Raw genomic sequence first — 25,868 nt, 5'->3', positions numbered from 1 at the left:
TTAATGATTCCCTCTCATCCCTTTGTTTCAATTTCAGTTATGACATCACTCCCTCGTCATGTTTAAGGTATATTCAGCAGCAGTGTGCTTCCCCAAATATTGCAGTTTTTTTCTCTATAATATGAAAGCAGGTTTTTTTTAATGAATGATCTATAGCAACTATCAAAATTCACTGTGCCTTTCAATCCCTAGCATCTTTCTTTGAAAACTCTCATTTAAAGAATTGGAAGTGGGAGGAAGTAGACCTACATTACTAAGAAATTATGTCTCTCCATAATTCTGCATTTTGAAATCTTGGAGTATTATACAGTTTCCAGTGTAATTTTTTTTTTACAAAGATCTACATGGAGGAGAGGAATAAAAAAATTGGAATTGAAAATTAATCAATGAGTGAAACTACTAAAGCAAAATAAAAATAAAAATAGAACAATTAAAAATAAGTACGTACCCTCATTTTATTGAGGAATGTCCCAAAAAGTCTTCCCAAACACTGAAAACAGTATTTTATCATATAAGAGATATCAACTCTTATCTTTTAAAGACTGAGAAAAAAATAAACCTATTCAGGTTTCCTTCATTTTAGTATTAAATACCCGCCACCCCAAGAATTTAAGAATTACAAAGTTTTTGGTTTGTATTTTATTTTAGCCATTCACTCAGGCTGTATGAACTTCAACAAAAAGACACTTGCCATTCTTAAGAGAGAAAATTAAAAAAAAATCATTCCATCCACTACTCAGTGGACTCACTACAGAAACTTAGTTCAGCTAAGGTTTGGAAGTGAGTATAACAGCACAGAGCTTTTCACAGTAAACCAGGGAACAGCTTACCCTTGGAAGAATGTAGCCTCCTGCCTTTTCACATAAAGAAACAATAACTAAGAACAGGGAAAATATCCCAAGACTTACATAACATAAACATTTTTTTTTCTAATTCAGTATAAAAGGCATGTAGGCACCATCTGACAAATCTTGAAATTCAAGAAGGCAAGGGAAAAACAAAACATGTATGGACTTTGCAATACTGAGATTAGATCTACATGAGCCGTAGAATGAGCTGGCTGAGTGACTGATGGTGCTGAACTGCACTTTTCAAGCATTCTGCTTCCCAGAAAGGTACAGTCTTGGCTTAGATTAATACAGCCAAGGGGATGCTGGGGCTAGTATCTCTCTCCATAATATGCTGAATTTTCTACCTACAAGAGGGAAAATTTCTGTCTCTTGCTCCACATGTGGATTTCTCCACCTGCTATTTGAAATAATACAGCTCATTCTAAGACTTCATTCTGCAAAAAAGATAGACCAAGACACTGATTCATCTCATCCAGATCTTCAGTGGGCTGTCACAAATAGCTCAAGTCATACAAGAACATTCAACTCATGTCTCCAATTTATTCTTTTACTGAAGAATCTTCCTTCTTTTCCCTCTCCCTCCCCACACACTTGTCAATGTTGCAAAACTCATCACATCAAACCCAAATCAGAAGATTTTGGGGGATGGAATGATGTCACAAAAAGGCTAAAGAATTTTCACTCTAAAGCCCTGAGGGGAAAGGAACAGAGCAGTCCGGTGAGCAAAAGGGGAGAAAGTACCAACCATTTCTATAGTAGGTGGTCAATGGTTTGCCCATCAAACTAGTTGCTCTGAGGTTAAAAGAATAAGAAAGTAAACACTACTCCCCTCATGTCACCTTTCAGTCATTTTAATAAGGTATCCCTCTTCCTCCTCTTGGAGGTACTCTATTCTGCCCACGAAATGCTTTCCCGTATTCAGTGGACTGGACTGGGTTTCCCCACGTGTGGCTTGTTCCTGTGTCACTCGAATCTGTTACTCCCACCTCATTGTAGTTATGAATTTTGGCCTCTGAGTGTACCAGTGTATTGTTACTCCCCTCAGTTTTGATGAAGGACTGCCCAACAGCAGACTGTATCCCTAAGGGAACTCGGGTGAAACGGAGGTCCTGGTCCCCAGGGAATTGAACTGATCCTGTGCTCTGGTAACTGCTGGACTCCCTGATGTCGCTTGTGGAACCCAGAAAGGTCCTACTTTTCCCCGCGGTTGGGGATGATGTCTCTGTTAAAGTCTGGATGGAATTTCTTTCATCAACATCAAAGTTGCAGCCCTCGGGCCTGTCGATGCTGAAAGTCCTGGATGAAGTTTGTGACTTCGTGTATTCCGAGGAGGGCTTCCCAACTTGGGGTTCCTGCTTTGGGTGGCTCAGCAGCCCTGCCTCTTGCTGGGATAAAAGTTGGAGGAGAGCGGCTGTCATAGCCGGGTTCAACTCCTGAGCTGCATTAGAGTTGTTCTCTTCAGCCAGATTGGGTGGTGGCAGCGGTGGTGGTCCAGGAGGCTCAGGGGGTCTCTTCTCTGGTGGGAGAATGTGAGGACAGGCTGTGGAATGGTTACTTCTTTTAAACACCATCTCATAAGTACATGTGAACAAACATTAAACATTTCAGAGACAGATATAAAGGAAGTGGGCAAACTTAGGGAAGAGAATATTCTTTGAATAAAATAACTTCCAGATTATAAGACATAAAAAGAATTGCATACTAGAGGACTCATAAATTCTCGTTCTGAGATCTTTGAGAGCCATTGCCAGTCAGGGTAATAGTACTAGGTATAAAATAGCTGTGTGCGCTTTAAAAAATTTTTTTAAAGAGGTAAACCAAAGCAAAACAAATTTCTGCATCAAACTTATCTAAATTCTGGGACCCATGTACAAGATAATCATTTCTGTTTTTTACTGTTTATTATACATCTGATTGTCATAGTTAGTTACAAAGATGTAAGCAAGGTACTGATCACCCCCTCGAAAAAATGGTGCTGAATCCCTCCATCTTCTTAAATTTCAGCAGTCATGGCCCACGTATTTTCAAGTACTATCTCTGAAAATAAAAGCTAAATATACTCCTTTAAACAAATTAAAATATTATTTCACTTTGAAGAATATCATGTAAACAACAAAATTCCATATAGAATATACAATAGCCCTTCCCTTAATCAAACCCTATAGGGAATACCCAAAAGAAGAAATGTATAATGATCCAATTGTACAAGAGCCCAAGCAATATGTGCTCATTTCCATTTTGGCAAAATGTAGGGATTCTCCCCATAGTTACCTCAGATATCCCAAACCATTGAAGCTGATAAGAATGGACCCTCTCCACCAATATTAATCTAGTTCAGAATAAGCATCTGGCATTTCTACTTCAGTTTAGACTGTGGTAGTTTCTTTCATAAGAAGGGTGAGATGATGGGGCAGGCCTCAGTGGGAGAATCTGTGTCCTCTCGACTTCTTTTGAACTCTTTTTCTCAGCACAGATCAGCAATTATTTTAAGTTCCCCTTCATAAAGGGCTTAAAGATTTAATTAGAGTAACATTAATTATAGGTTTTATTCTTCTAACATTCTAAAGACTAAACGTAAGGTTTCTAAGCATAAAGCTAGGGCAGTAATGAGGAAGACTATGATTTAGCCTTCTCAGTACCATGCTAGCTCCCATGTGCATGAAAACTGTCATAAGAGAGTATCTGAGCAATCACTTCTCAATTTAACAAGGTACATTTCCCGCCTTACATCCTGAAAATTCTTTCACGAGAGAAGCTAGGGCCAAGAGTACACAATCTGCTTAAGGTCTTATGATGAGCATTTTCAGGAACCCAAAACTGTCGCCAGATTCCACACACACTCAGAGACGACTACCAGGCTTGGTTAAAGAATATTCAAAGAGTTTTTTATTTACTGCATGGAAAGACCCATATAATCTTTCCCCCTTAAGTCCTAGGAGCAAGGGGGTGTCTCAATTTATTTACCTGCAGTTTCCTCCTGAGGCAAAGTGGGGGTTTTCCGTGGCCCCCGTAGATCGCTGTTCTTCTCACTGCTATTCTGCTCTGTATTTGTTGCAGGCTCTTGGGTTTTAATTAGCTGGCTCAGCAAAATTGCCAGAACGCTTTGCATGTCTCCCTGAGTGCCTGCTGCTTCAGGAGTGGGTTGTTCCTCAGAGGGAAGGGCTGGTGGGGGTGGTTCCTCAACAGCTGTTTCCTCTTCAGGCACTTTCTGGGAATCCTGCACTTGCTGAGTGGTGGTAGTGGTGGCTTCATTGAGTGCACTGATGGACTGGTTAAGGGCCTCTAGCTGTTGCTGCATCTCAGGGTTTGAATGAATGTTGAGTAGCTGGGCCATCTGTGCAACACTTAGGTCTGTCTGGCTCTGCAACAAGTTCAGTAAGACAGCCAGCTCACTCTGATTCAGCTGCTGTGTGATGTCACCAAGACCTGCTGAAAACATGAGACAAGGCACCAGGGAACAGAAAAAGAAGCAAAAAGACCTTAGATAAAGTAGAACAGGAAATTGTCTATATGTAACTCTACCTCTTGCTTACAGATATATTTAGTGTTACTCTCCTCTTTTCCTTCAAGAAATATTTTTTGCAGTTATTTAATGTAAGAATAATAAATGACACAGCAATCTAAGGACATAGGGTGTATACAGAGGCAAACAGAAATGTCAACCAGAGGAATTCAAAATACTAGTAGGAGACTCATTCAAAATGCTTGAGGGAGAACTATCACATAAGCCCAGCTTCTCACCTGACATACCAGGATGGATTGTATGCCTACTTGTGGAGCTGAATCTATGGAAACATCTCTCAGTCTGGTATCCTCTACTCATCTGGAACTTAGCCTTCATGTTACTAGCTGGAGATTATAAAAACTGAAGTTCAGGAAAACTGACATTCACTAAATTGGGGGATCAGTCTAGACTGTAGAACTGGAAAGCACACGATTCACCTTTATTATATGTGGCTATACTATTAAGGAAATTCCTGTGTTTGGTCCAGTTTTATACACCTGCTAATTTGAACTACTGCCTGCTGGAATTGCAGCCTCAGCTCCCTCGATGCATTTGCCCCATTTGTCTTCAGCTTCCAGAATTTAGCTCATTTTAGTGTGGTAGATGATAGATGTCAGGAAAGACAGAAAATGAATCTGTTAATTTTATTAGACTCTTCAGAAACTATTAATGCATTAGTCTTTTGGAAAGATCTTCTAAACTGAGAGCGAAAAGCAGCTGTCAGGGATTTTTAGGGATTTATATAATCTGTTTTTTCCAGTCTCCAGGACTTTTTGGTATGATTTGTAACCTCCTTGGATGAGCAAATTTGCTAAATAAGTCTTTGAAGTCAGTGATACACTAAGTAAGGGACTGAAGGAGACACTAGGACTGGATATTTCAACAGTCCTTGAATGGTTAATTAAATGTAGGAGTGTGTCTCAATGACTAAAATAACTGTTTATCTCAAAAGTAAATCTGACACAGAATTTAATTCAAACTGGACCCAATTAAATTATAATTCAATACATTAATTCTATCGTATGCAAAATTTAAATACTCCTCTGCATAATTTTATTAATAAAATACAGCCAATGGTCAGTAGGAGTGCGAAGTGTATATTGTAATTTCATAGGACTTCTAAAGCCGAGTAGACCTAATAATGTGGACTTTACAAATTTCATTTTATGATTTATATTGCATTGAGTATGTTTCTAGATATGTATTATTTGCTTAGAGCTTAAGAGTGATGGTCAAGCTTTTTAAATGATATAATGTATTATATTATTTATAATCAATTAATTATATTCTGGAAATCTCAAAGGTGCTTTTTTTCAAAAGACAATTGGACTTTCTGTTTTTTCTTTGAAGACATTTTGCTTCTCATCCAAGAAGCTTCTTCAGCTCTGACTGGAAGGATTTATACCAGTGGTAGTCAACCTGGTCCCTACCGCCCACTAGTGGGCGTTCCAGCTTTCATGGTGGGCGGTAGGGGTTTGCTGTAACTCTGCTTTATAAATTTTATAAAGTAAAGTTACTTCCCTACTTTATAAATCACCATTACTTTGGAAGCGGTAGAGGGTTAGAAAATTTTACTAACAGAGATACAAAAGTGGGCGGTAGGTACAAAAAGATTGACTAGCCCTGATTTATACTCTTGCAGACAGCTGATCATTTGAATGCTTATAAGTGGGTTAAGATCACCTGGAGTTAGATTCAGCCGTCCATCATTTAAAAGATACAGGCCACTCTTTTGATGTCCATATTTTGCACAGAGAGGATTGCTGGTTTGAAAGAGGAGTTAAAGAGGCCATTTATGTCAAAAATTGACCAGCCTTTCTCAACAGAAGGGGAGGGATACGACATCATCTCCAATCTACAACACAGTCCTTTCAACAGTTCCAGGAAGGCTCCACACCCAATTGCACCACTCAGGTGACCCTGATGACACAGATAAACCTTAATGAACTGCTAATGACACAAGTGACCTTAATGACCCGCTAAAAGTATGCAAATGACCAGCTGTCTGCAAAGAGTATAAAAAGCCTTCCATTCCCCATCATCCAGCCAGACCTAAAGAAACTTCTTGGATGAGAAGCGAAATGTCTTCAAAGAAAAACCAGAAAGTCCAGTTGCCTCTTGAAAAAAACACCTTTGGGACAACCATTACCTGGATGACTGAAAATCTCCATAGACATATTCTGGAAGATTATCATCCCTAAATCATTTGTAAATCCCTTGCTTATTTTTGGCCCCTTTTGTTTTTTCCCTTCTTTGTTTATATATTTATCTGAAATGTCTAATAAGGTAAAGGTAAAAGGTAAAGGTTTCCCCTATCCAGTTGCATCTGATGTTGGGGGGCAGTGTTCCTCTGTTTCTTGGCTGACCGAGCCAGCGTTGTCCAAAGACATTTCCATGGCCATGTGGCCAATGTCACTATACACCAATGGACAGAGAGAACAGTTACCTTCCCACTATAAATAGGTACCAATAATGGTACCTGTTTATCTACTTGCATTTGCATGCTTTGAAACTGCTAAGTGGGAGGAGCTGGAGCAAGTAAGGGAAGCCACCCCATTGCACAGCACTTAGGTCTCAAAGCTGGGCTGCCAGTTTTCCAGCTGACAAGCTCAGCATTTTTAACCACAGAGCCACAGCACTCCCAAAAAACATTTATTAGAAATGTTTAATAAAAACATATTAGAGACTTAGTTCTGAACAGGCACAAGTAAACCCTGTCTGAAAACACATACTATTGACTGAATAGTATGTACATGATGCACTATATGTATATTATTTATTATTCACATACGTGAATAGGAATTTATCACATGTAAAATGGTAAAGAGATTTCCATCAAGACTGCTAAACTGAAGTCCAGCAAATTTACTGGCTCTTTATCCAGGCCTTTGGCAATAGAGTCTGATCCCTTGGTTCGTTGTGCTTGCCATCTTTTATCATTATCATTTCTCTTTTATTAATTTTATTGTAATTTGATTGTTGTGAAGTACCCAAGGTCATTGACAACTACTGGTAGCTGGCCTACACTACCAGTTTAATAAATGATTATTATTGTATAAATTTCCAAAAACTACCCAGAAACTTCAATTAAGGTGGAATAAAGCTAAGAAATTTCTAATCAAAATTGGCTATAAAGAATATATTATTAATATGCATATGTGTTTTTTAAAAAAGGATGTATCACTATTCTAAATAAAAGGCAGTTGGGAAATTGTCCACTTCATAAAATTCCCCCCCAAATAGATTTGGAAGGATCTATTCAATTTCCCTCCTGTTTTAATTAAACATATTAATAATATTATTATATCTTTAAGCTATTATTAAGTTATCTTTAATAAAGATATAATAAAATATTATTATACCAGTTTTTATGGTAGGTTTCCTTGAGAGCTATCTCAGAACAAATTAACTGATGATGCGATATAAATATATAAATAGGATTTGCAATAGGATTACATTTTTCATGCTATGATGCATAACCCTTTTCAAAATTATTACTTATGATTTGAATTTCCAAGCATTTAAGAAAGCAAAAAATCCTGCCAATTAATTAAACCTTGAAGGATTTTCCTAGGTTACACACTAACCAAATGAGTCTCCAGCACCAGGTTGCGTTTTGATCTGAGCAGGCTGCGGGGGTATTGGACTGCTATGATTCTTGGTAGCTTCAGTGCTTATTGCAGAGGCGGTGTCCTTCCGGGAAACCTTTGCCAGGGGAGGTTCCTCCACTGCAATCCCACTTTGTCGTTGCCGTCGGCGTTTCTTACTCCAGAGTTCATGACAATCCTGCCAACGAGGGAGGCTAGAAAGACAATATACAAACATTAGAGACAATAATGGCAAGTGCAAATAATCAAAAGAAAATTTCTAATATTAGATTATTGGTATTTCTCTCATTTTAGATGATGTTTACAGCAACAGTCCAACACAAAACTTTTTCATGTGTTCTTATATGTCAAAAAGGAGGTCATTTGGAGTGAGTGAATTAAAGGAGGAATAAACCTTGTCTTAGACTTCACAAGAGATTTTAAAGCTGTATAAAAGCCACAAGAATTGCACCACTCCTTTTTTAAAGCTTAGGGCATATATATCGTGCCATTTCAGTTAATAAAAATTTGGAGTTGCAGAAAAAATGTGAATCTGTTGTTAGTTGCGAAGTCGTGTCTGACCCATTGTGACCCCTTTTGACAATGTTCCTCCAAGCCTTCCTGTCCTCTACCATCCTCTGGAGTCCATTTAAGATCACGCCTACTGCTTCAGTGACTCCATCCAGCCACCTTATTCTGTCATTCCCTTCTTCTTTTGCCCTCAATCTCTCCCAGCATTAGGCTCTTCTCCAGTGGGTCCTTCTGTGGCCCAAAAATCTAGCAATGCCTATTTTTTTTCTTTGATTAAACAATTTTCTCCTTGCCTCATCTACCTGTAGCTCCAAGATTCCAAAGGGACCTTGGTGTGTGTGTGTGTGTGTGTGTGAGAGAGAGAGAGAGAGGTGGCTATGTGCAGACATATCACAGGAATAAAGCGAATGGCCAGGAGCATCTTCGCATGTTCAAAGAAAAAGCAGAGATTGGGACTGAAGTACAAGGCAGATAATTCTAAGCTATCCTCCAAATTTGAACTAGTTTGTAAACCAAGGGAGGGTTTTTCTTCCTTTAGCAGGATACTTACTCTGGAGGATCCATCTTGCTGATATCAACATCCTTTAGGAAGTCACTCTGCAATGTTTGCTCTGCTGTACATCGCTTATTGGGGTCCAGTGTTAGCATATGGTCTAGCAAGTCAAGGGCAGTAGTAGGAATGCTAGAAGATGAAAAAAATATGGGGAGGAGAGCCCAGAGTTGCCACAATAATCAGCAATGTTATTTATTTATTTATTTATTTATTTATTTATTCATTCATTCATTCATTCATTCATTCATTCATTCATTCATTCATTCAGGGAGTGGATCTACTTAGTGTACGATGTAATTAATATATAAACAGCATATAAAATCAACATTAAAATATTTAAATTAATTTAAGATTACAAATTTTAAATGTTCAAATATGACACTATAAAATTTCAGAAGACAAATTACTTGATATAATTTTCAAATATATTAAGACAACCTGTTTTTTTAAGTTTTTATCAGGCAAGGCCAATCTATAGCATACAACTATGTATTTTGTGCCTCCAAGGCCCTCTCCAACTATGAATAAAACTTCAATATCAGTTTCCAAAAATACTTCAGGGAACCCCTGGAACACCAACATAGCCCTTGTTTGCATTATGCTTTTGCCAGGAAATTCAACTGACACTTGTAGAACTGTATTTTTAGAGGGCAGCACTCCATGAAAGGTGGGTCAGAATGAGCCATTTGGTGTCAAGCATTTGGAAAAGAACTTGTTCATTGAACATGGATACACATCTGTCTTTCATACAGGTAGTCCTTGACTTATGATAACTGAGCCCAACAATTCTGTTGCTAAGTGAGACAGTTGTTAAGTGAGTTTCATTCCAGTTTATGATCTTTGTTGCCACAGTTGTTAAGTGAATCTGGCTTCCACACTGATTTTGCTTGTCAGAAGGTCGCAAAAGGTTATCACATGATCCCCAGAACATTGCAAACATCATAAATGTGAGTCAGTTGCCAAACGTCTGGATTTTAATCACATGAATATGGGGATGCTGCAATAGTTGTGAATGTGAAAAATGGTAATACGTTACTTTTTCCAGTGCTGTTGTAACTTTGAATGGTCATTAAATGAATTGTTGTAAATCAAGGACTGTCTGCACTTCAATTTGATACTTGAAAATACATGTTTCTGGTAATTTGTGCTTCAAACCCATGTGTTAATCATTATCAATTGTGAAGTGTTTGTCTGTAGAACTGATACTAGTCAAAGCAGATGTTTCTGGATTACATGGCCAAATTTGATTTCATATTAGTCATCTCCATATGTTCATTTAAAAATCAATCCAATATACCAGCCACAGAAGAAAGGATAGGATAATCTTAAAAGGGTATCGGCAGTGTTGGAATTAAATCACTGAAAATTGAACCCATGTGTATGGATTTCCTCATTTCTTTCCTGCTTAAAGCCTACTGTTTCAGGACATGGATCTAATGCTCTTTGCTGACTAACCAGATGATTATGCTCCATTCATTTCCATCAGATGTACATGGCTATGGCATATATAGTAATTCAAATGAATGTATACCGGTAATCTAAGTGCTGACAAAAGAGAATATGATTTGGGAATTTGGCAACAAAATTTACATTTACTCATATCCATATGCTTTCTCCATTCAACTAAGACACAAGTGCGATGAATAAACAGTAATATCAGTACCAATTATTTATAATAAAAAAAACCCAGTACTAATAACAAAGTTCTAGAAGTCCCAGTCCCTGAAATGAGACCTTGTAGTATATTTTAAATTCATCTAGTTTCCCAACCATGAATTGCCTAAGAATGGATGCTTTGAGCGCAAAGTGTTCTCAAGTATGCTATGGGGGGAAAAAAGAAAAACAATCTGTATTTTTCCCTTGTACTGGAAGTAAGTAATCACTCCTCCCCCTTTATCCAAGACACTTATTGGACACTACTGAATGCAGTTAAGAGCAGAAACAGTTAAATGTCTCCATGTCCTCTCCTAATTCTCATCTAGACTCCACCAAAGTCTGCGGCTTTAGGTCCTGGAAGTTCACAGATGTCTCAATACAATTAACAATACACACTGGGCCAAATAAAATTATCTACAACTGCAGTAAGCATACATGATATGTCAACAAATTAATCCATCTCTCTTTTCCAACCCCAAAAATTGGTCTAGAAACTGGGAGACCGTGAGTTTTAGTCCAGCCTTAGGCATGAAAGCTGGCTGGATGACTTTAGGCTAGTCAGTCTTTATCAGGCCAACCCACTTCACAGGGTTGTTGAAGTGGAATAAGAAAGGAGGAGGAATATTAGGTATGTTTGACACTTTGAATTATTTATAAAAATTAAATTGAAATTAAATTTATTATAAAATCATAGTGTTTTTTTTTTAAGTTACTTCCTAAAAATCTATCTCAACCTGTTTTTTTGAAAGGGAGGAACCCGAGCAAGCTTTTTTAGGAAAACAAGTGGTGAGCCTCTGCACTACATTAGCTCATATTCACAGAGATAGCATATGGAAATAAAAATATAGATATTGCGCTTTATAGTGTTATATTAAACATGAAGACGTATTGCAGACAATGCTAGCTCTCATCCAAAAAACAGTATATCAACTTACAAAGAAAACTCCTCCCGCAGGCGCCTACGATATTGCTTCTTAGGTTTCATGGTGTTGAAGTAGGGAAGTTTGATGACATCTGGCCATGCAGCTGGACACGGGCTCCCACAAAGACGGCTGCAAGGAAATGTAAACACAGTTTTGAATCTCTCGATAAACATAACACTTGAAGTCACTCAGTTCTGTGCTCATCCAACTATAACTCCAAATATCACAGTATCAACATTTATGCATCACCTTTCCCCCATTTGTTGATATGGTACAGTATAGAAACCACTATCCTTTGGCATAGTGGTTAATGTGCTAGCCTAGAAATTAGGAGATCACAAGATCTAGGTCTCTCTTAGGCATGAAAGCCAGCTGGCTGATTTTGTGTCTGGGTCTCTCCCACTCCATTTCTCTCTCTCCCTCCCACCCTCCCTCCCTCCTAATTATTAAAGAGGAAATTCAGAAAGAGTATATATAAATGATTTTGAATTCTGTCTACTTAAACTCAAATTTTATTTTAAATATCTCAAAGGATTCATAAATAGCTATTAGCATGGCCTTTAAAACTGAAGTAAAAAGAGCATCAGGGAAAATAAAATGAAATAGAATTTGGGCAGCAAGAGTGAAATTTCCATTAGTCATTTCTAAATGCAGAAGACATATGAAGAAGCCCCCACCCACTTTTTTTGTGATATTTAAAGCATCACAGAAATGAGTCCCCATTCATATATAATAGCAAATTGAACATTCTGACAAGCACAAAGATGATTGATTACATTTATTTGCCACCCATCTCATATCCAACAATTCTGGGTGGCTTACAACATAAAAAACATTTAAAAAAACTGTAAAATCATCCATTATAAAAACACAGCAAATAAAAAGATTTCACAGATAAAATCAATGAGGCAATGTGGCAAAGAAGGGAGCCAAAGACATCGGGGGAGGGAGGTAGCATTGAGTTTTAACTACTGAACCGTCTCCAGTATGGAGCTCCCCCACTGGATTTTCAAACCATCTGGCAGGGCCAGGTCTTGAAGCTCTTTTGAAACATCCAGAGGGCAGGAGCCACAGCAAAGGTGGTTCTTCTCCTGGATCCTGTCAGCTGAAATTCCTTGGCTGACTAGATCCACAGTATGCCCCCTCTGCCAGGAAGGGTGGGGTGAACCATGATTAAGATTAGCTAAAGGAAATGCTTGTAGATGAATAATAAAAATGTATTTATTTATTTAACTCAAATGCTGTCCATCTCACCAATAAGGTGACTCTGGGCCCAGGCAATGAATTTCAGATTTTAGAAAGATTCCTAACAAGGATTAAGTTACTTGAACAGAAAATGATGCTCTAGAGAAGACTTTGCAGCTGACGAAACTGTACTTTTCCCCCAAGGAATAGAAGATCTTGACCAGCTAAATAAGCCACATAACTATTCTTTTCTGCCCTGGCCTCTTTCCCAACTTTGTATGGTATTTAAAGGGAGCCTAAATGCTAGTTTCTAGCCATCTAACAGCACCATTAGAATCACAATTCAAAATCACAGGTAGAAATAAGCTGCATATACAGAATTCTGGATTCCTGTCTCCTGAAGAGTGGATTACCAGGCTGGAGATAGAGACTCCTAATATAAGATACAGTTATGTATGTTTAAAAAAACTCAAGAAAAGCATTTTCCTGGCATCTATGTACATTTCTAACATGAGCAACCAGCTGGTACATATTGTTCATAGATCTGATCTGGACCTAATATAATTGCTTGCAATTCTAGAAAAAATGACAACTGCTGGCACAGCCAAGGCAGAATACACAAACTACTTTCTGTGCCCAATCTCCTTTCTATCATTCATATAACGCTTTACCTGATTAATTCAAGCTGGGACAACTCAAGATTAGCTTGAAAAATAGGTTTCTTTGTAAACAGTTCCCCAAGGATGCAACTAGGAAGAAAACAGAACAAGCTAAAACACCAATAGCATAAATTGGAGTACTTGGGAGGGGAGGGAGGGATGGCAAGCTTCTCTTGGCTGCCTAGGGATCTTATTAGATATCTAGCAAATTGCCAATGAAAAGTGCATGCAAAGGACCTATCTGCATTTACCTAGCAGCATTTCCCATTGCCTTGTGGAAGATACATCTTCATATTTTCTGAAGAAAATTATTGCCATGAACAATATTATATTTTAATTCACATTTATAAAAAAGAACAATAGAATATTTTAAATACAAAAACCTAAAGGTTTTTGTTAGAAGTGAGCTTTTGCATGTGCTTGTGGCTACTGTCCAAAGAAACAGCAAAAAATTAGATTCATCATAGTTATTTAAGGCTGATCAAAACTAAATAGAATTTCAGCCACACCATGCTTAAACCTTGAGGTATGAACCACTGCAGATTGTAGCCACAAGTTAATATCAGAAACCAAAGCATGGAAGAGTCACTGGCTTACCCACAGCTCCAGACATCTATTGCTGGTGTGTAACGCTCCTCGCCTAGCAGCAATTCTGGTGGTCGATACCATAATGTAATGACTTTATTGGTATATGGACGGCTAAGTGAAAAAACAATTATAAAAAACATTTAGGTTCAATAATTCGGTAAGAATCAATGTAAACAGAAATATATTAGATGGTACAATCAACAGAATGACTATTAATTATTTAAGCAGCATTTTTAAGCCACTACAAATTTCATTTAAAGTTATTCTCAAGTCCAGCCTCAAGCATTCATAATGAAAAGTGATCAAGATGCAGTTACAGAGACAACAAGAAATAAACTGTCTCTGATCTCATCCCCTCTCTACAGAAAATCATCATATATCAGGTGTTCAAGGAGGATATTTTAATTGATTAAAAAAAGATAGATCAATGCTTTCTCTCTGCTACGTTATAAACAGAATTAGAAAAATCATTGCTTTTATTATCGGGTATCTAAAGTTCAAAATAATTAGCAGCCAAAAAACAGGCAAAGACCATGCAATCAGCTCCCTCATTAACATTACTGACTCAAAAAGAGAGACAACAAAGATAACTCCTATATGTTTGTTTGCAATTGAATTCAATAGGGTTTGTACAGCAATCCATCCAGATATATTATGTGTAAAATCATGCCCATGCTCCTCTTAAACATCTTACCTTTCTTCTGAACTGTAAAGTCGGGCAAGACCGAAGTCTGCCAGCTTGATCTGCCCACTGCATAAAAATAATTGTGAAACTTTAGTAACAACATTTTACACAAAAGAGAAACATTGCATAAACAAGGATTACTGAATTTGCAGCAGGTACCTGTAAGCCACACTTTCAAGACACAGAAATCTCCTACAGAAGAGATTCCCTACAAAGTTATCCTACAAATTTATAGATATAATTCTATTTTTCAAGTACAGAATCTATCATTTTAGAAATTTGGGGAGAGCAAGAATGCATGGAAATACATTTTCAAGTCATTCATCAATTCCTAGACTTCCCCCCGCTTCCCCACGTGTAATAGAGGGTTAAACATGCAGCAGGGGAAGAGTTACAAAGGTGAAGTAAAGTAATTAATAGCCTCAGAATTTTTAAAATATATAGACCAGATCCAATAGCTCTGCTGAGGTCAGCTGCCCTTGGCTTTTTCTCTTTCTGAATTATTTCCATAATGAAAACATGAATCCAATAGGAATTCAGTATATTTTAAAGAGTTCTCTGAGTGAGATCAGATTGAAATATATTATATAAGATAAATATTCATGACAAATCCCCGTTTGCTGTGAAAATGTTTATATGAAGTCGTTGGATCTGGTGTTACCACAGTAAGAAAAGTTCATGGATGAAGCATTCTGATAGAAAACTAGCAGCATTTTTAAAAAATCTAGACTATCGTACCAAAAATGACTCTAGGTGGCATGATTGTTTAACAGAAATGGCAGCCAGCTACTGTTATATATGGCAAAATTTATGTAACTTAAATGAACAAACGGTGGTATATATAAAAGACATTTTACTTGATGGAATGATGACAGTTACATAGATTTCCATTAGAAATGTGTTTCATGATACTGGTGCATTAAATTTTTGCTTTCAAATTATTACCAGAGCAGGCAAAAGAATACAGAACAAATCATCTTCCTCATATCTCAGGAAGAATAAGAATACAATGGACATTTTTTAAATATACTGGATAGAACATTGAGAAAACAATTTTTCAATTCCCATACAAAGTCATTTAATATAAAACAAATTTACATCATTACCTGTTATTTAATAAGATGTTGGAACATTTGATATCTCGATGAAGAAAGTTCTTTTTGTGACAATAGTCTAGTCCCTCCATTAACTGCTTCATGAATGATTTGATATGGTCCTCTGAGAAATGCACCAACCCAGATTCTAGCAATCCCATGAGGTCATGGTCCATATATTCAAATACAAGATAAAAGGCACCTACCAGAAGGTTAAAAAGACAAACATCATTATTTTTATTTAAGAATTAAAATATGAACATTTAGCACATCAAAATTTAGCACACCGTATTTATAATATTCTAAAGTAGATTGCCATAAGTCAAAAAATGTAAATGCCATAAATTGTGCTCTCAGAAAAAAGGATAGTACATCATTTAATGTTCCATATCACTTAGTATTCATTATCAAGACAATTGCGTCTGCATATCTAAATTGTAAATAAATTTTTAATCCTAAGAATAGCAATATTCCTCCCTTTATCTATTATTAAAGAACCTGATTATCTTACACAGCACAGAGTTTCTCTCAAAATTTTACAACAGATCCTCAAGATGAATAGGAAGCTTCTTACCCAGATGTTTGTTATAAAGTAAGCCACTGACATTCTGACACTCTAGACAAAATTAAAATATATCTCCTCATAATACTTTTCTTTAATGTACAAAGCATGTTTATTACTGCTAAGTAAGCCAGTTAGTTTGAAACGCAGGTCATAATCTCACAATCTATTTCCAAACAATCTTATTTGACAATGAGTACCTTTGTCCTTCTTGAAATCCAGTGCATCTTGTTTGTCTGTAACAATTTCCTTCATGTTGACAACACTCCGATGAATCAATTGTCTGAGAATCTTGATTTCACGGATAGCTGTAATAGGGAAGCCTTCTTTTTCATTGTCCAGCCTTACTTTTTTCAAAGCTACCAATTCACCTGCGAAATACAGAACACAGCAAATTATAAAAGTAATAATGGTCAAACAAAACAAGATAAACAAAAAATAGGATCCTCCTTAAACATGTTCCTGTTTGTCATTTATCTGAGTAGACAATGCTAACACAAGTGGTCTGCGAATTAGGACCAACCGTTTAATGACCATTCAGTTGAAACAGACTTGAATTTTTTTTTTACTTACAACTTGTCCTCAAAACTAGACAGCCACACACACACATCCCCTGTGGTCATGTCAGAGGTGGGTTCCTACCAGTTCGGACCGGTTCGGCCAAACCAGTAGTAACTTAACGACCCAGGCCTGCCACACACCCGAACTGGTTTTCTCGGTGGGGCAGCAGGCGCTGCCATCTTGTTTTTGCCTTCTGCACATGCGCAGAGCAATTTTTGTTTCACTGTGCATGCGTGGATAGCACGCATCAAGCACGTGTGTATGATGGGTACCTGAGTGAACCGGCAGTAGCGGCAGCCGGAACCCACCCCTGGGTCACATGATAGTTCAGGCACTTGGCAATTGCTTGTACTTATGACCAATCTTATGATCACACGACCACAATTTGTGACATTTTTGTCAGTTCCCAGCAAAAAAGATGCCTCATTTTGCTTAAAGACGAAGTGATTTATTTAATAATATGTTGACTTGCATTTTTTACTTATAAAATTTATTGGCAATTTATTATTTAATTATTATTGTAGCATAAAAACAGTTAAAATCTAACCATCTGGTGCCTTGACCTACAATTGCAACAAAAACAAAATTTGGCTTCCCACATTAATTCTGTGTGTCGAAGACAACTGGGAAAGTTACAAATGAAGATCACATGACACATTTTGGTTGTTAGTCAAGGACTAACTGTATAGATAAATCACTTGTTCCTTTATAAACAGAAGTCACACTTTTATACTAAAAATAATAAAAGATCTTATAATATCTGTCAATAAATAACTATAACTCTCTCTCCTCTCATATATGTGTTTGTGGTGTCTGTGTGTATGTTGTTATTCGGAGGAGGAAAGGGAGATAGAACCAGGACCGTCTGACAGGGATGGCATAATGCCATTCTTTGCAATGTTTGGAGAGGCCAGGGGCTGAGGACAATGCTGTCCCAGGCCCCCCGGGCATTGGGGAAGTGGCCAACCAGATAGAGAGCTGTCTGACCTCACAGACCTGGGGGAGGATTGGCTACAGAAAGTGGTGTTCAGAGACAGCAGATCCCTTCTGATGAAGAATAGCTGCCTCCCACACTCGATCTGGCGACACAGAGAGCAGAACCGAAGCAAGCTCAAAGGAGGCCTAAGAGGCTGCTTTGAAGAAGGTCATTCTATCCCTTCTCACAAGGAATGCCTAAAATGGGTTGACTTAAGGAGAAGCCAGGGGAGATTCTCCAGCTTTGGGGAAAAACTCAGCCTTGTCTCGTTTCAGCTTGTGTCTTGCCTTTTGCCTTTTTGCCTTGCCCTTGCCCTGTGACCTTGCACCTAGTCTTTGGACTTCCTCTCTGCCTTTCCAAATTGGTTTTGTTACTTACTGGCTTTTGTTTGTTGGACTGGGTGGCTGCCTTCAGGGAAATGTAGGGTGGAGCATTACTAGCCATTTTAAGGCTGTTTGTTGTGGAATTTAACAGAGCAATGAAAGACCCTATCGTAGTCTGTCTCCTAGGCGACCTGGGTTACAACATGTATGTATGTATATGTATGTAGTGTGTATATATACATACAAGCACACACATACATATATATGCTCAGAAAAAGAAAATTAAAAATAATCCATGTTTTTAAACTCACCTGTATCCTTGTCCTTGGCTTTGTACACTTGCCCATATGTTCCCTCACCAATAATACCAATAATATCAAATTTGTCCACACAGCGCTTTCCCCAATCACTTTCTGTCTGTCTCCTCTCACCATAACGAGGGCAACAGATTCTGGAAGAGATATGGGGCAGTGGGGGGGGGGATGTGAGTGTGGGGTGGGTGGGAAGCAAACAGAATAATTGTTAAAATGTGTAATTCTAAGACAAAACTCTTTCAAAAATATTTTCTGATCATCCTACTCGGATCTGTGTGTGTATGTGTGTATGTATGTGTGTATGTGTGTATTGTATATCAAAAATGCTGTGATACCTAACACATGTGATACCTATTATGAATACAAGCTACCCTTTTTCTTAATTGAAAAAAAGATTATACTTAAGTTTTCCAGGTAGTATTACATTAAGTATGAAACTGTATATTCCAGGTTCAGACAGGAATAATGGCTTATTTAACAATTTATTAAATAAACCACAACTGGTTAGATTTATTCATGATTAAATACTAACCATAGTTTATAAACCTCAATGGTTCACATAATTTGCTAAACCAAAATAAAAAAAACACATCACAGTTCACTATATTTGAGAAATGGTATTGCCAAGGTGTCCTTGAGTTCAGATTTCTCACCCCATTTTATGTTTTATATTCCTAAGAAAATATACCTGTTAAAGGTATGTGATGATGAGATTATTCTAATTATGGAGTTTGATATTTTATGAAGAATTCTGGCTCAATTAAATGCAAGACTCTATTACGGATAATTATATAGACAGCAATAGTACTTAGCATTTAAGATTAATATACTGCTTTACAGCCTTCTCTAAGCAGTTTACAGAGTCAGCATATCGCCCCCAACTATTTGGATCCCCACTTTATCCACCTCAGAAGGATGTAAGGCTGAATCAATCTTGAGTCTGGTGAGATTTGAATTGCCAAATTGCAGTCAATCAGCAGAAGTAGCCTGCAGTACTGCATTCTAACCACTGCACCAGATATATGGATAATTATCACCTAGACATATATGGAATTATTTCATGTAAATGGAAAGATGTTAAGAAGTGGAAGTCATATATGTGGTCTTTATCAATTTTTGAAATGTAGTTATACTCTAAAAATGACAAGCTAATATCCCATGGATTTAATAATAAATTTAAGAATTGAATTAATTTTATATTATGATATAAATTATGATTATATTAGATCTTATTTTTTCTGTTTTCCTACATTTTTTCTTTTTCGTCCCTATTTTTTAGATTACTGCAATATATGTAATTCCTTTAATGAATTATGACTGATATATTTTTGGTTAGATAGTTTTTTTAATTTTTCACATTGTTTATTAATGAAATATAATAATGATTTTATCAGCTAACTTCTCTGGAGGAAAAGAAACATAAGCAGGTATAAAGTCACAAAATTATTTGAAGATTTAATGATACACTTTAAAAAGATGGCTAAATTTTTTAGGTAAAACAGAATTACAAGTCTGTAAAATGATGCAAAATCTTATAGTAGTAAAAAATATTCGAGACTTTTGAAGAATGGAATCTGAAAATAGTAGCACACTATCAACAATATCAATAATGAGGTCTGCTTCTCTGGATAGATTCTGTTCAAAAGGTATTATGAAGAAATGACAAATTTAAAAAATAAATTTTATCTGGCAAAACAGATGGAATCAAAAATGGATTTACATCTGACAGGTAAAGAAAATGACCTAGAAAAGGATGTTTCACTCTACCTACATTAATAACTTGCTGGGGTTTTCTGTTCTCGACATAAGAACAATATTCATTAAACATTTTCATCTTTAAGGTAGATACACATGTAAGATTAATACACATGTGTAGTCACTCAAGTACTTAGCTTTTGACTTCTCTTTTCCTGATACCTGCATATTGATCAGTGCATCCATGGGTATTATCGCAAAATGGCTGGGTGGAAGGGGTTACCTGTCTCAGCACAAAATGGTTTCTAGAGGATGGTTAACAGTGCGTAAAAACAAAATCCAACTGCAATTTTCATATAAAATTTACAGACTGTATTATTCTTTATTTAATAATGACAGAGTTCCTGAAATACTCTAAAAAAGAGAGTTCTCAATTCTATTTTGTCTCAGTAAAAGTATTGTTTTCAGCATTTTCACACTGTTTTTGAATTCAAAAGAGTTCAAAATGCTTCCATAATGCTAAAAATAAGCCAGTTTTTCATCCAAACAGGACACTTGGTTTATCTTGGTTTTCATTTTTTTTCTCCTGGGGAGGTATACTTAGAAACAAAACTCTAGCTAAATTCATATGCCATTTTATTTTCAAGAATATTTCTAAGAGTTATGTGAAATACATTAATAGAAATACCAATCATATTTGAAAGTGGTGCTTTGCAATATGCTTAACTCTTATTTTATTTTAAATTACAGGCTATAAAATAAAAACTAGATAAAAATTATGTCGGACAGATTCTAAGGGAGATGTTGTCGGATACACTGGCTACCCGACAACATGGATATCAAGCTGAGGATCAAATTTTATCTTCCTTGCACTATAAACTGAATCTGAATTTTAAGATTCCCTAAGTTTCCATTTCTATCCATTTCAAAATGGATTGTATTTCAATTGGAAATACAAGTGTTATTTACCAGTACTAATCAAAATTAAATCTAGAGTCATGCGAATGAAGTTATATTAGCTTTGCCATGGTACAAGATGAAAAGGTGATTTGGCTAGATCTATTAACCAATTCATTTGTTTTTGTCAATCCTCAATGTTATCCTAAAGAAATAAAGTACTTTGAACAAATCCATTAAATAAAAGTATATTTAGTTCTTACTTTGGTCTCTTTCTTAATGATTGCTGAGGTGGTGTGACTGCCTTTGGTTCTGGAGACTCAGGCGGTGAAGGGTCTCCACCAAGAAGCTCCGGAGGAAGTGGGAGGTCTGTAAGCAAGTATCGTAGTCTCTGTTCTTTCTCTTTCTTCACAGGCTTCAGAGGAACAATCTCCTTTGGACTAAAGCACCGGAGAAAAGAAAAGTGTTAACTATTCAGAAGCTGATCATTGTTCTACATCTCCAAGGTTTAACACAGATGGATATCATTTAGCTGCTACAATTATAAAGTTACTGATAGAAATATCTAGAGGAAATCAATGTAACCAAAGGTTACACCATTTTAACATTGAAGTTTAGTACCTGATATGCAGCTGAAAATTCAAAATTCTGGGGTTTAAAAATGTGTCATTTTTAATGCAATGGAGGGGAAAAAATAAAACACAATCATTAACTGAACTAATTTAACTACACTGAAGTTAAATTATTTTTTTCATAACCACATACATTTTTATGTACCTTCTTCCTCCACACCCACCATACTATTCAAACATCATTGCTTGAAAGAATTTGAACTCCAGGCCAAGGTTGACTACATTTTCCCCTTAAAGCAGCTATCTGTTTTTAACTAATAAGAATTAACTAACTTTATTAATGTTGAAGTGAGGATTGAAAATATTCCCATGATTTGCAATAGCAAAATACCCTTAGATTACTATAGATACATAGAAGACTGTCTACATGTAAAATTTATACTAACTACAGTTTTGTAAATGAATACTTTAAAACAGATTAATTACAATTCCTGGATATTATGATGTACTGCCTCTGTAATTATTAGTTAGAGATAGTGCTATATGCTGATTGACATGTGGAAAATTAGCAATATAATATCAATGAAGTCCAATTCTACCAGCAAAAATGTAACAAAACTCTCTTAATAATGTCTATTTTTACACTTTTACCAGCCCCTGTCAAACACAGGACAGTGGAAACACACTTGAGAATTAAAACTGTTTGCTAGATTTGAAATTAGGAAAAATTCTTTTCCTGGAAATCAAACCAGCTAGTCTGAAAAACAACTGATAGTCTCTGAAGTATTCAACCTGGCTGGAAAAGAGTTATTTGTTCAGCACATTTCTACTGCATAATTCTCAAGATGGTATTCTGTGAATTGGTGGATAGAATTGTCCTTTAAAAAAAAAATAAGATGGAAATTTAGTTGCCTGGGTTCTGTGTCATATTCCAACACAACTCTTACAAAAACAGTAGGCATTAAATCCAAATACTAGTAATTGACAATGATTCTTTTCCTCCAACCATTTATACTACTATTTTTCTATAGCATCTTTCTTCCAAAGAACTTGTGAAGCAAAAAAAAATTTATTTTAAGCAATATTTCTAAAAAAATAGTAATAGTACACAAAGAAGATATACATTTCTGCCTAAAATTACGTCAGGTTCATCAGACAGATCCCTATCACGCTGCCCCATTCAAGATCTCAAAGGAACATAAAAATCCAGCTATGCATCCCCAGATATCTAAATATTAAGTTATCACTATGATATTAGTTATAAATTCCCTATAGCAGGATGAATATTTGAATCTGGAAAAAGACTCAAATTAAAATAAAGAAAATGGAAAGTGTGAGAAATTATAATATGGCTGAGAAAAATCAGGTCACAGTCACAGCAAATCTTGGTCTTGCACTGTCCTCCCATCATTCTCTGTGTGCGAAAGGAGACACCTGAAAACAGGGTAACATGTCCAGCAAGAGGAAAAATGAAGACGGTAACCAAGATGGCCAAGTTATACTTTACCACCAGCAGCACCCCCAAAAATAAATATCTGATTTAAGATCATCATTCCTGTCTCCAAATATAGCAATCAAATACTAATAACAAAACAAATAAATACACATTGGCTATTTAGGGGGAATAATGGGTCAAAAAGCACATTGCTCGCCTATTTAAAAATTCTCTAGTCATGAATTCAGAGCTATGTTCATAAAAAGCACTGCAAGGCAAGTGTAAACACTGAAAACAACAATAGGATTATCAACCGTTCTTTATCTCTAAAAGTATCCTGACCAGCAATACCTATCAAGTATTTTAAATAAAGCCCTCTCCTTGCCAGCTATCCAAGTTATTGTCTATTAAGGAGGTACATCTTTTGCAAGAAATTTCCATTCTTGTCCACATTACTACAAATTCAAGGTTTCGGAGGCAGCAAACAGGTTACTACTCCTGTGAATTCTATTGACTGCAGCATTTACTGCATCAGCTCAACAGTTTTCAAATACCAATCTTTGCATCAGAACTGAGCAAGATGAGCAATACATGATACTAACAAGTCTTTGTAAAATAGCAGTGTCTACAAACCTTACCTTTCCAACTCATCTTCTCCAGGCAAGATTGGTGGCAAAGGGAGTGGAGGCAACGTTGATGTTTTCAGATGAGGAATAGCTATGGTCAAAGAACCATGTCCCTTTGAGGAGGATTGCATGGTGGGCTGGGAGTTAGCCTGAGAAGTCAAGGATGTTTTAGAAAGGGCAGTAAATGGCAGAGGAACTAAAGCAGGGCTGGTAGATGACTGGGCAGATGGCAGAGGGGGAACCACTGGCAATGGAGGCAAAGGGGGCAATGGTGGAGGAATCTGAGGAGGTGGGGATGAGGTTGGTAAAGGAGGGAGTGACTTTACAGAAGGCAAAGGAGGTTGGACCTCTTGCTCAGATGTCTCTATTTGTTTTGGAGTCACAATTTCCTCCTTTGCTGTAACAAGTTTTATATTTTTTGTTCCCACAGCTTTTGAGTCTTTAACCAAAGCAAGACGTTTCTTTTCAGAATTTTCTGCTGTCTTTGTTTTGACAGGCTCAGGAGTTGTTTTCACCTCTGTATTTTGTTGTAGAGTATTTACCGTCACCAGATTATAAGGACATTTTTCAGGCTTAGCCATTTTTGCCTTCCTGACATCCATTACAGACTCTTTTACTTCAGCTAAATTATTTTCTTTTCTAGACACCAAGCTAGATGAGTCCTTAATCTCCTTTCCATCAATTTTTGCTGCAGCGGCTGCAGCTGCAGCCCTCTCCTTTTTCTTCCTACTCAGCTCAGCTCCTAAACTGGAGGTCAGTGGTAGCCGAGCAGGTGAGATACTGGAATGGCGACTGCGAGACCCAGTTCTCTGCTTTTTGTTATGAGATGAAGAATGCCTTGAATAAGTGGGACTTCTGCTTCGGGATTTCATGGGCTTCCTGTGAAAACAAAATAGGATAAATCAGAATCCAATAGGATCTCAACTGCCATGCTTTTATGTAAAAAATCAACTTCTAGCTCTTAAGAAGTTAGCTCAATGTTTTATGTTCTGTATTTCTATTACATGTTTCTTTTGCAAGGTATGTGAACAGACAATGAAGTTTGTAAACCATATTTAAATGCTACATTAACCCAGCTGATTTATTCATCATACTATGGTTAAAACAGGTCATGGTTTAAGCCCTTTCAGAACTCACACTATTTATAGATACCGACCACGACCCTTAATGCTCCAGTACATTCCTCAACTTGCTACAGGTTTCTCTGCTTTCTTCTTACATTCACTTTATGTGCATAGGCTGCACCTTCCACTCATGTATAATACAATAATCTTTATAGTACCACATGTTAAAATAAAAGGGGTCAAACATTTGAAGCCGGGACATATTTAGATCTTTTGCTTGAAATCAAGAAACCATGATATATCATTGTTCATATGTGCAAAAACAAAGATATATACTCCCTGTACAAAACAAGACAGACATTTTTAATATTTACTATGAAGTTTTTCTTTAAAGTGTTCTAGCAGAAAGAGAGGGAGGGAGGGAGGGGAGCTGAGCTGCCTTTGCTTGGTTCAGCACTGCTTTCAAGTTCTACTTCCCCAAGTTGGTGGTTACTTTCCCAAGATGCTCTTAAATGTTCTGTGTAATCAGAAAATAGACTTACTGAAGTTACCTTTTCTTTCCCACCAAGAGGACTGAGAGTTCAATGGCAGCTCAGGAAGGAAGTAAATTTTCAGTTCTGTTGTTCAACATAGGCTATGTACTTTCTGCTATAGTCTAGCAGGTAAGAAAGAGAGCGTTCCCAGCCACAGAAGGTTGCGTGACTGTGAGCCAGTCACTTTTTTTTAGTCCATCTTAGGTCACAAAGTTTTATGATTAAAAAAAAAGAGGAAGGGGTGCTATATGCCCTATATACAGCTTCTGAAAAGTTATAATTGAAAAATTAAAAATTAAAAGAACTGGTAAGACCAAAACTCAATAAGTGTCAGAAATCCTTACGCTGGTTCTCAGTTTTTCCTACTCCTTCCCTGACATTGAGCTTCTCAGCTCTAATATTACTGGACAAAACTGTTCTAACAATCAGATCTCAGCAGATTAGTAATCTTATCTAAATCATTCCTAATCCCTAACACTCCAATAAAACACAA

General features: G+C 36.8%; 1 protein-coding gene across 7 annotated transcripts in view; it reads right to left on the bottom strand.

Moving 5' to 3' along the window:
- The window catches only part of CDK12 (cyclin dependent kinase 12), an 84,692-nt gene that overhangs the window by 52,598 nt on the left and 6,226 nt on the right, over positions 1-25,868 (bottom strand). For 2 of the 7 annotated variants that reach the window (XM_087713456.1, XM_087713457.1), the window contains exons 2-13: positions 23,791-24,657; positions 21,409-21,585; positions 18,551-18,690; positions 16,580-16,750; positions 15,830-16,019; positions 14,733-14,789; positions 14,048-14,149; positions 13,463-13,540; positions 11,619-11,735; positions 9,025-9,156; positions 7,944-8,158; positions 3,816-4,280 (exon numbers count right to left, since the gene is read on the bottom strand). In XM_087713456.1, the coding sequence (XP_087569582.1) occupies positions 3,816-4,280; positions 7,944-8,158; positions 9,025-9,156; positions 11,619-11,735; positions 13,463-13,540; positions 14,048-14,149; positions 14,733-14,789; positions 15,830-16,019; positions 16,580-16,750; positions 18,551-18,690; positions 21,409-21,585; positions 23,791-24,657 (2,711 nt within the window). Of the gene's footprint in view, positions 1-624; positions 2,392-3,815; positions 4,281-4,592; positions 4,701-7,943; positions 8,159-9,024; positions 9,157-11,618; positions 11,736-13,462; positions 13,541-14,047; positions 14,150-14,732; positions 14,790-15,829; positions 16,020-16,579; positions 16,751-18,550; positions 18,691-21,408; positions 21,586-23,790; positions 24,658-25,868 lie in introns of those variants that run through there. The other 5 variants (XM_087713458.1, XM_087713452.1, XM_087713454.1 and 2 more) reach the window with 5 other exon arrangements.

The sequence above is a fragment of the Thamnophis sirtalis genome, unplaced genomic scaffold (assembly GCF_051295495.1).
Source record: "Thamnophis sirtalis isolate CommonGarterSnake01/CBP01778 unplaced genomic scaffold, rThaSir2_p1.2 scaffold_4, whole genome shotgun sequence".
Lineage (NCBI taxonomy): Eukaryota > Metazoa > Chordata > Lepidosauria > Squamata > Natricidae > Thamnophis > Thamnophis sirtalis.
This window is presented reverse-complemented; position numbering and strand designations above follow the sequence as displayed.